This window comes from Chrysemys picta, chromosome 4 (assembly GCF_011386835.1).
Source record: "Chrysemys picta bellii isolate R12L10 chromosome 4, ASM1138683v2, whole genome shotgun sequence".
NCBI lineage: Eukaryota > Metazoa > Chordata > Testudines > Emydidae > Chrysemys > Chrysemys picta.
In genome coordinates this window covers 115,135,497-115,149,294 of record NC_088794.1, presented here as the reverse complement: position 1 = coordinate 115,149,294, position 13,798 = coordinate 115,135,497, and the positions used below count along the sequence as shown (strand labels likewise).

General features: G+C 44.6%; 1 protein-coding gene across 1 annotated transcript; it reads left to right on the top strand.

The window, feature by feature from the left end:
- The first annotated feature begins 78 nt into the window (after positions 1-78).
- NOXRED1 (NADP dependent oxidoreductase domain containing 1) lies at positions 79-13,132 on the top strand. The gene is made up of 7 exons (XM_005301652.4): positions 79-315; positions 1,821-1,997; positions 3,488-3,669; positions 5,073-5,253; positions 6,562-6,716; positions 7,751-7,973; positions 12,552-13,132. The coding sequence occupies exons 1-7, from the start codon at positions 218-220 to the stop codon at positions 12,772-12,774; spliced, it is 1,239 nt and encodes a 412-aa protein (XP_005301709.3). The 5' UTR covers positions 79-217; the 3' UTR covers positions 12,775-13,132.
- Positions 13,133-13,798: the final 666 nt, after the last annotated feature.

Genomic DNA, 13,798 nt, shown 5'->3' with positions numbered 1-13,798 from the left:
GCAATAAACAAAAATTCATGGAAGCCCATGACCTGTCTGACTTTTACTAAAAATACCCATGACAAAATCTTAGCCTTACTCATGACTCTAACTATTATTTTCTCCCATTCGCTGTTGGATGAGATATGTGGTCCTGGCCCTTAAGGGTCTGGGCTCTGGTGCCTCGTAGGCAAACAGCAAGGTTCTGACCAGGACATTTGGTAACTAAGCAATTGCCATGACAACTTCCCTTGTTTGGACTCAGTTGACTGGATTCCAGAATAGGAGGAGGCCTGCTGTTGAAAACCTGAAGCTTGGGGAAAAGGAGTCCAGCAGGTGGGAGATCTAGGAGGCTGCTGAGGTTTTTTGCTCAAGCAAGGAGCACTGTATCCTGCTTGACGAAGGGGGTTTTGTCATCAGTACTTCAGCTGGGGCAGGACTAGATACAAAATTCAGACAGTAGAAACTGCAGGGGGTTTGTGTGTGTTAGATCTTCAGGCAGGCCACCTTTATCCACCTGACGCCACTGGAGTCAATAGAGCTACTCGGGGGAGTAATGGCTACAGGATCAGGTTCGGTCTTTTTGTGATGTTATAAACAAAGCAGTTTGCTTATAAATGGAGTCTTGGGGTCTAGCTTGGTGCTACAGGCCCGCTGCAGATGGAGGGCATCTTTGGCCATAATCAGCCTCCCCTACTCAGTGGGTATTTTGCCTGAATAAGAAGTGCTAGAGAAAGCCTTAAGAACGCCCCTTCCCTGCTATATTATCTTTGTGTAGTCAGGGCTGTTTTTGGGATCAGTTTCAGGTGGGCACAGTTAACAGTTCCCAGCCCCGGGAAGAGAGGAGGAAGTGCCTTATGTTGCTCAGCAGCCCCCCCTCCCACTGGCCACTCAAGCAATGACTGACTCCAGCCCTTCTTGATTAGAAGAATGGGTCAGCCTTTGGTTAGGCCAAGTGGTGTAATAAGCTATCTGCTTCACTGAAACATGCCTGGCTGTGGCCTGGCTTGAAGAAGCTGTTTACCCAATGTCTAAAGAAGCCCCATTGTTGTCAAATGAACTGAAATGGTGACTTCCTGATATGGGTCCGAGCCTGGAAGATGCTGAGCACTTTCATTTCACTTGGAGTCAAGGGTGCTCAGAACTTTGTCTAAAATTGGGAACCACCAGAGGGCCCAAGCTTACAGTGTCCTGGGTTTGTGTTGTGATGTGCTCTGCAGTGAGACTGAATGCTATTCCTGTGGAAACCCCGGGTGGCTCTGGTGAGGCTCTGACCTCAGGCAACAAAAATACCAGGCTCTATTCTGAGACCTAAAAGCTGTTCAGCTGCTCATGCTGAGGGGAGGGATACAGAAGGAAGGAAGAGAGCTGCACATTCCCTGAGAGGCTTGGGAGGGAAAGTGGGGCACACAATGCTGACAAAACTCAGACTGGTGATGAATGAAAAATGTAATACTTGGAAACTGGAGTCACTCACCTTGGCTCTAGTTTTCATATTACTTGTAGCTCAGGAGCAGAGCAGCCCAAACAGCGCCCTTCCAAGTGCTGTGTCAGCAGCTTGCCAGTTGTTGCCAGCCACAGCTATACTTCATAGAATGAATTAGATTGCAGCTCCATGGAAACAATAATCCCAGCATGCAATGCTTTATCTCAGAGGCTCTGCTGCTTCCCATGCTGGGATCTTTCTGCTCCTCCTTACTACTGGTAATGTGTGTCATGTTGTTGAAGTAGAACTAGGTGTATATTGGCTACCCCTGCTCTGTGGGAGGAGCTGGGGATTGGCTGCAATGTCAAACTGATGGATGCTGGGCCACTCTTCTAACTGCTGCTCATTGCTGAAGGTTCTCATGCGGGGCCACGATGTCAGATATCATGGTGAATTTGAAGTCCTTTCAGTCTGAGCATGCGGTGGAAGAAAGTGAGCAGCCCTTGCTGTGTTTGAGAAGCCGCTGCAAGGGGCTGATGGTGAATGCATGTGCCCATGCTGTCTTCTTCTGCAAGCTGCTCCATGCCCTCAGGTAAGGCTGAAATAAGCATCCTTTCCTTTGATGTTTCTCAGTATTGATGAAAGGAGCTGGCTTGACAGGCCTGGAGACTGAAGGCCGCTATTTAGCCCCAGAAAAAGGGCAGCTACTGGCAAACTTCCCCTTACCAACAGACCTCAGTTCTCCCCTGGTGGAAATCAGAGGAGTGAGAGAAGAGTTCAGCCTCAGTGACCCATTTGGTCTTTGACTAAGATTGTCAACAAGAAGCCAGTTAGTTCCAGATGTAGTGGTATATTTTATGATGTGGATGCCCTTTTCACAAGAACAAGACCCCCAGCTGATTCAACGTGGGTCATGGAACAGTCTTCAGAGTGCAATGATGTGTATTGGTTACTATCTGGCTGGGTGCCCTGGAGGTGGGAGACTCCATATCTCATTCCCAGTCCCCTGAGCCTGTGAGTTTCCCTGTCTGTGCTGGCTAAGGTGAGTGTGACCATTCCTTTGGGATCAAGTATCAGAGGGGTAGCCATGTTAGTCTGAATCTGTAAAAAGCAACAGAGTCCCTGATTGAACTAACCTCGTTATCTCCATACTGATTTATACCTGCCTCTGGAGATTTCCATTACTTGCATCTGAAGAAGTGAGGTTCTTACCCACGAAAGCTTATGCTCCCAATACTTCTGTTAGTCTCAAAGGTGCCACAGGACCCTCTATTCCTTTGGGATGTGGATCTTAAGTCTCTCTGTGTCTCTATCATCTCAGGGTTAGATCACTTGGAGCTATACTGTGAGACCACTCAGAAGCTGTGGTTAATTCAAAATATTATGGGGAGCTTTGCGCAGGGAGTAATAACTCCAGTGCTCTGTGAGCTGCACTGGCTGCCAGTGGGTGGAATTAAAGGTGTTGGTTTTGCCCTTTAGAGCCTTAAATGGTTTGTGCTCATATTACCTAAGGGGCACCCCTCTCCCCATGCCATATTAATGCACGTGTGGTCACTAGGACTTGAGTTGCCCCTTGTTAAAGAAGAGAAGGAGCTGCTAGCAAGGTGTCTTTGAGGGCCTCTCCGGTCTGGAATCCACTTCTTCCTACTAGAAATCTGTAACCCTTCTGTCCATGCTGCAGAACTCTCCTTTTCTTCATGGGCATTTGAGGAGAGGACATGATAAGGGATGGATGAGGTTATTTGTTGTATGGCGTAATTAAGAAGTGGGGCAGGATTGGATTATGGTGATGTGGGTACCCAGCAGCGGATCTAAGGTGAATATAGATGTTGATCATTGTGAATTTTAGATCTTGGAAAAGAATAGCTGGAGCTTGGGCTGGCTGGTGCTAGGATTTATGTTTTAAAAATGGGAATGAATACATAGCACTGACCCTTTAAAACATGGGACAAGTCTTCTCTCCTTTCAGGAAAATCTGGTCAGTGTCTTTTTCCTAAGGAGGACAGTGTAGTGCAGTTTCAGGGTAATGGATACATTTTAGTTCCTGGAGGAGTGATGTCAGCTCTGTGTGTCATTTCTCAGGCAGAAAGCGAGTGGGAAGGTTTCACTGATTTCCTCCAAGGAATCCATGGGCAGTGAAGGCCTGAAGGTTGGGATTATTGGTGGAGGCCACATTGGAAAGCAGCTGGCCAGGGCACTACTGGAGCTGAGTGACATTTCGGCTCAGAATATCCACATCTCCACCAGGAGGCCAGAGACTCTGTGTAAGCGTTAGTGAATCAAGGGAATTTGAACAGGAAAAGACCTAGCATATCTAACCTAGGCACCACTGCCACTGCAAGACTCATATAATGTGTTCACTCCTGCTTTGGCTGGTCTCACTTTCAGTGTCCCAACTCGAGTTGGTCAGAATTTTTTTTCCACAGAGAACTTTTGACTTTGTCAAAAAATGAAAGCTCAATGCTTTCAGCAGGAAGCAGACACTTTTTGTGGGAAACTTTGTTTAGCTGAACCCAATTTTCCATCAAAAACCATTTTGATGTAAACGTCTTGACCAGCCCTAGACCCAATCAATGGAGTTTTTACCCTTTTCCTTCCAAAGTCTATTCCACGGGCTGTTACGTTTCAGCATTAGGAAATGTTGATAATTCTATATTTTCCTTCCTTTTTTAATTTCACTCCATTATTCCAATCATACCTCGTTAGAGCACTCCTCCTTGGGATTTACAGCCTTCAAATATTTCTAGAGATTTATTGTATCCCCCACTTTAGCCATCATTTGGAAAAGTGATACATATTTTTCTCCTTTAATCTTTCCTCATAACTCAGTCCCATCAGTCTCTTAACTGTTTTTGCTGCCCTACTCTAAATTCTCCCCAGCAATTTTTAACGTCCTTGCTCAGTGGCTGCAACACCAACTGACCTATGCGTTAAATATTCACATGATGGCTAAAATAGCTCTCCAAATCAATATCCATATTGATCTGAAAAGCCACTACTGCCAGGGACTCTCCTCGGCCTATTGCTGTAGGGTCAGTAGCACAAGATGCTCCTTTCTCTCTTTCCTCCAAATTGTTAAAATACAAAGTGAAAAGGGGTGGATTGAGTGCTTGTACTACGTTATAGATCATAATTGCATGCAAAATGTCAAATGCCACATAAAGCTGTTACATAAACCAAGATGAACAGAGGATAACTGTTCTGGAGGGAGATGCTTACAACAATAAAATCCTCTCAAGGGGCAGAGAGGGAGGGGGAGTTATTAAATGGCTTTTTATAGATCTTGAAAATCAGCCAGATCCTGATTGCTTCAGTTAAAGTTTTAATCAATATTCATTAAATGGTGCCAGACAACCACATTTTCTGACTATTTATTCCAAGCGCAGAGGCTCATTTCTCTGTAACCTGGCTACCATGGGCTGTGCATCAATAATGTTAATGGGTAGCTGCTAATTAAGCTCTTAAGGGCCACCTGGTGAGAGGAGCTGGATTGCCCCATTATGAGCTGGGGTGATGCATGCTTCTCACCCCTTACCAAGGTGTGCCTGAGAGCAAACACCATCATGACCCTACCTTACACAAGTGTGGATGTTGCAGGCTAACTGTCTGCTGCTCCTGACCTCTTGGAGCTGAGGTGATGATTGCCTTTTCTGTTTGTCTTCCCTAGCAGAGTTCCAGCAGCTGGGAGTCGAATGTTTTTATGACAATGGCCAGCTCGTGGCCTGGGCCGACATTGTGTTTCTTTGTTGCCTCCCATCTCATCTACAGCACATCTGCTCAGGAATTCGTGCTGCTCTCCGGGAACCCTGCATTGTGTACAGCCTGGTCACTGCTGTCCCGCTGCCCAGGTAGTATTGATTGCACCAGTGCTGGTTTGACAGCCCAGCACACTAAATCCCCTGATTTGTCCACACATCAGGCAAGTACAGTGCCAGCACTGCCAATGTGCCTGACCTGGCATGGGGGCTGCAGTGTTGCCAGCTCTCATGATTTTATCACAAGTCTCGCAATATCTGGTGGTTTTCTTAAAGCCCCTGCCTTGGGAGTCACATGAATACATGAGAATTTCAGCTTTTATTTTTTAAAAAAGTAAGTTTCTAGCTCTCATGGTTGAGGAGAAAAGCTTGAAACGTTTTGAATGCACCCTAAGGGGTCAAAATCCAGAAGGCCAGAAATAAAAAGTAGCATTATAGAAGTGAAATATTATATAAAACAAATTCATGATTTTTTTTAAATTAACTTCATAATGTGGGGGGGGGCTGACTTAGGATTTTTGAATGTTTGGGGTGACGCTATTGGGAGAGGTTCAGTCTCTGTGGACCATTCAGTTCTTGGACGCTCTGCTGAGATGGCTAACAAGGGGACAAATGTAACAAGGTTCTTTGTGCTGTAGACATCTACACTAGGAACAGTGCTGAGACCTACAATCTCATTTTACACAGGCTGCTAAACAGCCATTTCCTGGGAACAGCCTTCAGTAACTACTGAGATGGGCTGGATTTAAACCAGGACTGTAGCAGTGAAAAGCGAATGTCCTATTACTGACCTCCAGAGCCACCCAGTCCTTCTCTTGGGCTTCTATTATTCTGCAGGATATGGAAGTTACTTTACCAAAGTAGGGAAGGATTAAGGGCCAGATCCCAGTTGGTGGAAGATCTATCAATATTGGACCAGGATGTAGCAGACTCACTTCTTCCCTTCCTTCAAAAAACAAAACAAAACTGCTAAAGTCCCAGCTGTTCTGTGAAATGTCCCAGCTCTAACATGCTCAGATTAGAATCCTAGCAGCATTGACTCAGCCTCCTCTGACTAGTGTATTTGGTGCCCTGCACTTTACTGCATGTGGTTCTTTCAGACAGGATCTTAAACATTTAAGGTCCCATCTGCTGTGTGGGTATTGACCATCCCTGGCACTTACCCTAAGAGCAGAGATTTGCCTTTGTGTCTGGCTATAACATTTATCCTTATCCCCGTATGTTGTCAAGTGCAATGGCTGGTTGCTTTCTTTGCACCCCAGAGGTGGCTGCATTTCAGTGATGCTGTAAACAGAGTTTGGAATGAATGGTATTATAGAAATATACTTTTATTCTCATTTGGTGTGCCACTCTCTAGGCACTAGATACCTCTCTGAGTTATTTGACTGACTTTGCTTTCAGGTTGAAGCAACTCCTTTCCTACAGTGCCATCCTGAGGCCACAGTACCACTGCACTAGCAGAAACTTAGAGAATATGTGGGGGACAAATGGGACAATCATAGCTGCACTCCAAGACCCTATTGTTATACAGGCTACCTGTCCCTGTAGCCCCAAAGGTAAATGTATTTCTCCTCACTTTGCAGGCATTTTCCTGTGGCGTTAGAAACAATGTCTTTGCTTGACATTCACACTATTCTGAGCCTGTCCTAGCCCCAGTAAGCGTCATGAACAGGGCTGGGTATGGAGTAATAGCTAGTCAGTTTCTATCTCATCTGAGCAGCACTGAATGAGAATAATGGTTTGGAAATGCAGAATATGGAAGAAAAACCTCCTAATAAAAATGCTGGCGGTGCTGTCACTGGCTAGATAAAACTAGACTGAACAAAACATAGAATTAATATCTAGTGGGGACCAATCCTGCATGGGCAGGGGGATGGAGTAAGTGACCCCCAAAGATCTTTTCCATCTCTGACTTGTTTGATTTTGTTAGTTTGCAGGTGTTTCAGTGCCCCACTGTTAGTCAGGACAATTACTGTGGAGAAGACCTCTCTCCATGTGTACAGTGTATGCTGTATGCCTCTGGAACTCTTTTCTGACTCTCCTGAGAGCCATCGTTTCCTTCAGTGAGCTAGCAGGAGCCTTGGCACTCTCAGATGGGAAAGCCAGGAACAGGAGCTAGGAGACCTTCTGACGGAGTGTAGATCAAGACCAAGTCAGTATTTTGGTGTCAACCCTGACTAAATTCCAACTTGGGAATTGCCTTGCCACCCCTAGAGTCTCCCATCTCTTCACCTGGATATGGTATTCCTCTTAACTTCCTGTCCTAAACTGTTAGCCGTTGTTTTCCACCACAGGGACAGCTGCAGTGGGTGAGTGGTCCTTTTATACACCGCTTATTTCAGTGCAAAGTGCTTTACATGCTAGACGGGTATAAGCTAGTATATTATTATTATTATTTATTATTTATTACTTACTGGATTTGAACCTCTCCTCCTTGGCCTGTGAATAAGCACATTGCAGTGCTGTTGCCACGTTGACCCTTCTCGATAGGGAACAAGAGAGGAAGAGACATTAAAAAATCTCTGCTGTTTCCTTCACATCAGTATGTGTAGTGGTAACTGACAACATTTGTTCTCTGATTGTTGTGCAGAGAGAATTGCTGTCACTGGCAAGTGGTTGGAGGCCGTTTTCTATGCAGCCCTGAACAGCTGTATGTGGCGGCACCTGCCCCACCAGCACGCACTGAAGTTGCTGAATGATGTATGTTTCCCTGAGCACTGCCCCATCTGTACAGAGCAGAAGACCTCTTGCCCACGGTTTGTGTGTGGGAACTTTGTCAACCAAACTTTTGTCTCCTCCCTGACTCAAGAGGAGTAAGTAAAGTGCCAAACTTCAAATGTTTCTACTTGGCCATCCTCCCTGAACCTTTGCCACATCCCAGGATTTGAAAGCTAGGAGTCTTCCTATTGCAGAGGAAGAATACGGTACACACCCTCCTCACTTCGTGTCATGCACCAGTGAGTGCTGGGTCAATTTTCAATAGCACCGAAGTCTCATTGATTTTAATGAGATTTGGCCCCCAAGTTCCTAAGTCATTTTTGAAAATGGGACTTTGGCACTTTTGAACATGTTACCCTGTGTGATAAGGGATGGACAGCCCAAAGTCCAATATACTGGCAATTCTCAAGCAGCCTGAAATCCATCCATTGAATACCTTAGTATCTCACTCTGAGCCCCCAGCCTCTCTATTCCGGTTTTTAGAGATAAGAATTTACTCAATGGGGATATGTAGGACCTATTCCAGTTGTGCAACTTGGTGTAAAACGATAAAACGCAGGAATGTCCTTACTAGACAGCCCAGACGGATGGGCCTTCTAGTCCACTATCCTGTCTTTGACAGTGGCCAATACCAAATGCCTGAGAGAAGGTTCAAGAATAGTCTCAATTTTTCACTATGAGTTATCTGTCCATAGAGAGAGTTTCTTTCTAACCTCTCATTCAGTGCTCTGAAGCAGGCAGGCTTATATCCCTTCCTTTAAATAAATAAATGTGAGAGAGAGGGAGGGAAAAAACATCTAATGTAACTGGGTCTGTTCTTAGCCATCTAAATGTCCAATCCTGTTTTGAATCCTATGACGCTCTTGGCATCAATGCTATTTTGTGGCACTGAGTCCTACAGGTTAAGTATGCATCATTTAAAAAAAAAATCCTTTTATTGATTTGTAATTTGTGGCCTTCCAATTTCATCAAATGTCGCTTTGTTCTTATGTGAGAGGACATGATTCACCATCTCTAGGCTGTTCAATATTTTATATACCTCTATCATGTCCCTTCTTATTGCTCTTGTGGCTAAACCACAGTCCCCATATTATCAATCTCTCTTTACACAGAAATCTTTCCAAGCCTTTCAATCTTTCATTGCTTATCTTTGAAACCCCTTCTATTTCTGCTATATTTTCTCCTTTAGATGGAAAGACCAGAACTGAACAGAGTATTCTGGGTGAGGGTGTATCATTGATTTATTACAATGTTGTTATAAAACTGGCATTAAATATTGTCAACATTATTTTCCATTCCATTATTTATGCAAACTAACATTGTTTGCTCTATGGCCACTGCACATACAGCAGAAATGTTTTTCCTGAGTGGTTACAGGTAATTTAGAACCCAGCAACTTTGAGTAGTTCATATTACTCTTTCCTGTGTGCATTATCTTGCATTTGTCAACATTGGATTTCCTCTGCCATGATGTTACTATTCACTCAGCTTTGCGAGGTCCTTCTGAAATTACTGAGTCATTTCTAATGTTGACTAACCAAAATAATTTCATGTCATTTGCAAATGTTGCCAGCTTGCTGTTTGTTCCTCTTACAGATCACTGATAAATATACTAAGCACTGGCTCCAGCATGGAAACTTAGGGCATCCTATTTTTGGCATGGTGAAAATTGATCATATATTTGTACTCTTTCCTGTCTCTTCACCACTCTCTGATCCATGACAGAATTTTACCCTGTGATTCTAATTTACAGCGACTTCATTGAAGGGTTTTGGAAGCACAAATGAATTGTTAGCCAAGTCATCCACATCTACAGTTTTGTCGATACATTCAAAGAACTTTAGAAAGGCATGATTTTTCTTTATAGAAGTTGTGCTGGTTAGGCCTAACATATCATGTTAATCTAGGTCTTTTATAGTTCTTTTTAACTGTCATTTAAACCAGTTTACTGGTACTGAAGTGTGGTTCATTTGTCTGTAATTCTTAAGATCTCCCAAGATAGGTACATAATTTCTACTCTGTCTAGTAGCTCCTGCTGCTGGCCTTGCACTCCCACTCCTTCTCCTGTTTCATTCCCAGTGCTCAGCAAAACTTTTGGTTTTAGTGTTTCCCCCCCGCTTCTTGTTAAAGAACCACCACCTACACTAGCAGCCTGGAGAATATCGTCCCTCCCTGTGTGGTGCCTCATGACTACAGCCTGCCAATGCCAACATATAGTTATAATTGGGTTTTGAATGAAAATGATGAACAATGTTCCTTTATCCTTTTTAAGCAGCCAGACTCAGAGTTAGAGAAGAGAATGGGGTGTCAGGAGACCTAGGTTCATTTTTTCTGTCTGTCACAGACTTCCTGTATGAACTTGGGATGTCACTTCCTTTCTCTGTTTCCCATCTGTAAAATGAGGTTAATCCTCACCTAATTCATGGGGGGAGGAGGGTGTGAGGCTTTATTTATTTGTAAAGTGCTTTGTAGTCCTCCGACAATACTATACAGACAGAAAGCTTTACCGCTGCTCCCTTGTATGGCTTTAATCTTATGGAGCTTCTGGCCTGCTCCCACCAATTTTATGTTTGTTTAAAACATTTAAGTTAAATTTAATGTTGGTGGAAATTGCTAAATGAACAGACCCAGAGTCTGAGAACTGTCTTTTATCCCCCCAGAGCAGGTGCAGTGGCAAAACTAGTTTCCTTCTCACTCCCAATGTGCCTTTGAGGGACAAGTGCTAGGAGGGAGAGGGGAGTTCAGTCTCCAGGGCCCACTCAGTGCTTGACCTCTCTGCAGAGATTGCCAAAAAGGGGGCTAATTTGTTGGGTGGTTTTTCTTATGTGGTCACCTGTCCAGAACAAACAGAGTACCATCTGGTTACGGGCAGCCCTCTTTATCATCTTGATAAGTGGATGGATGCGCTTGATGTCTCCAGATCATGTTGCCATGATAGAGTGGCTACATCACTTACCTGACAGCTGATTAATTGTTTGTGCCGTCAAAAGCCATATGCGAGAAGATCTGTCCACTAAGAACCAATCTGAGATCCCAGCACATTTCATATAGGGCACTGACCAGATGTCGGATGGTGTGTCACTTCCCAGTGGTACCCACAGTTCTGAGGCACCTCTCTATCACCTGCCCTTAGTCAGTGTGAGGAAGCCATAGGCCAGTCCTCCAACTCCATGGGCCATGCAAACACTTCCCTCTAGGCCTCGCAGGCCCCACTGTCACTCTGCAGGTTAGTGATTGGGACATGCCAGCCCTCGAGCCCGCCGAATGTTTCCCCGGAGTGTCCAGCCCCTGTTCCACTGGACACTTACAACATTCACAGATTGGCTGCTTCCAAAGAAACAGTACAACCCAGCTCATCAGTTCCACCTCAGATCATGGTTCTGTTTAACACACACTACTTGTACTTTTGTACTTGATTTTACTATAAGCAAATCTCACTTTATTTAATAAAACATAGAGATTCAAGTAATAGCAAGTAGAAATATTGAAAACAAATGCTTATCTATAAAATAAAATTATAACATGCATTCTAGAGATAATTAGCAAGATATTCTCATGTCTTGTAGAATGTTGCTTACCCCGAAATTCTTCTCACAGTGCTTTACAGCCAGGCTGGCTGTGACCCCCCTTTTCATAAGACAAAAACACTGTTAGTGTGCCTTCTACATGAAGAAACCTGTGTGTCTTTTTGCTCCCACAAGAGATATCATTCTTATGCTTTATCTTCATTCATAAATAGGACACACCCTCCCGCTCATTGTGTTTTCCTATCTATTTTTTTCCCTTTCTTTCTCTCTTGTGTGGCAGGTGGCTCAGTATGCCCGGAAAGAGAGAGAAACATCTATTATCTCCTGCCTGGAAGGAACATGTCAGAGGTTTCTCACCTCCTGGTGACCTGCCTTAACTCCCAAACCTGACGAACATAATTTTCAGTACAGATACATACATTTCACAATGATTATGTTGACCAGTGGGCTACCGGCTCTTGGTAGAGACCTCATATGCCACCCTTCAGTGAACCCTTCTTGCGAATTATGCAGTTATCTACTCCAAGGAACCCTTGTAAAACCTTGTGTACCCCTGTGCCCTCTGTCAGCGGGCGCCAAGAGATCCTTGGGTCACATGTGATAATGCTTTTGGTCACCACCAGTGAAGGCTTGATTTGAACGGAGTACTAGATAACTCATTACCAATTCTTGAGCCATCCCTCCCCACTAATTCTGTTTTCTGCATTATTGTTTGATTAGTTGTAATGCAGTAACATCCAGAGGCCCCTATCAGGATCAGGGCCGCATTGTGATGGGCATAGTACAAACATATATAGAGATAGCTGGAGGGTCATGCTGGAGTGGACTGTTCTTATGGATAGTGGAAGACGATCCAATGGCAAGGCACTGACACTCTTGCTTTGGGGCTGGTCTGATGGATACGTTTGTTTATGGGTATGCAGTAGGTCCATTAAGTCCAGTTTGTGCAAAATCATCCCATTAATACCACAGTGAGTTTTGCTCATTGTGGGCGGTTTGTCCAAAGAACACAAGGTTCTGAATCACGTTGCTTTCTCAACGGGCTAAGACAGAGGACTTAGACCAAAGAAAGCCATCTTGTTAAATCACAGGTATAGAACTGCTAGCTGTTGCCCATAAATAATACAGCCTGTTTTCTCTTCCCAGCACCTTCCCCTGGTTTGACCTGACAACTGTACAAATGAAGGAGTCTCCCTTCAGTCAGCTCCTAGCAAGGAGTGTGCTTCTCCAGAACCATCTTACTTTTTTGTACTGTACCTCCTTTGGAGTTTTGCTTGCAAAGAGTGGAGGGATGGCCAGCAGTGGCCTCTGGCAGCAGCATGTCTTCTCTTTCTGTCGCAGCAGATCCAAGTATGGTGCTGGGTCATGAGTCAATGTCCACCCACAACTGCTATTGATGTGACTTGGAAAAAAGATCAGGAGATGTTCCTAACACTGATTCTGAAGCTTCATACAGTATAACGTCAGTGTGATTCCAAACCTCCAGGGATGGAACTGCTTTGCTAAGGTTTAATGCTGAAGAGAACTGTGGCAGAGATTAAGACCCCTTTCCACCAGTTCCCATTGTAGGAGCCATATGGTTGTGCGTGGTGGAGGAATGTACGGTGAGGACTTTGTCCTGCAGTGGAAAGGATAAAGCTGGAATGGCATGTAAACCTTTACCTGACCATCATCCACAGCACAAACCAACTGCAAAGTAGTGGGCAAATTAAAACAGTGAAAATGAATAGCATTCCTGACTCATAATTCTGACATACCGGCAAGCTGCCCAACTTGTATCCATTTTGACGGGGCAAGGCCAGATGGCTATAGAAAAGTAGGGAGAGACAGATATATTAGCCCCAGGCTAAACAAATCCCTGTTACTAGGGTAAGTAAATGGCAGCTGCTCCAGGTCAATTAAGACACCTGGGGCCAATTAAGATATTTCCAGAAGGCAGGGAAGATAGCTAGGTTGATTGGGACACCTGAAGCCAGTTAGGGGCTGGATGAAACTAGCTAAAAGCTTCCCAGTCAATAAGTTAGGTGCGTGTGTCAGGAGCTGTTGGAGGAACTAAGCATTAAAAATCCATATCAGGTGCAAAGAAGGAGGCCCTGAGGTAACGGTGAAGGAGATATTGAGTGGGGGCTGCTGTGGGGAAGTAGCCCAGGGAATTGTACATGTCCTATCTCCAAAAAGTCAGCTACCATAGCTGCTACTACAGTAACTCCTCACTTAAAGTCGTCCCAGTTAACATTGTTTCGTAGTTACGTTGCTAATCAATTAGGGAACATGCTCATTTAAAGTTGTGTAATGCTCTCTTCTAATGTCACAGCCGCCTGCTTTGTCCACTGCTTGCAGGAAGAGCAGCCCGTTGCAGCTAGCTGGTGGGGGTGTTGCTGGCACAGGGGCCC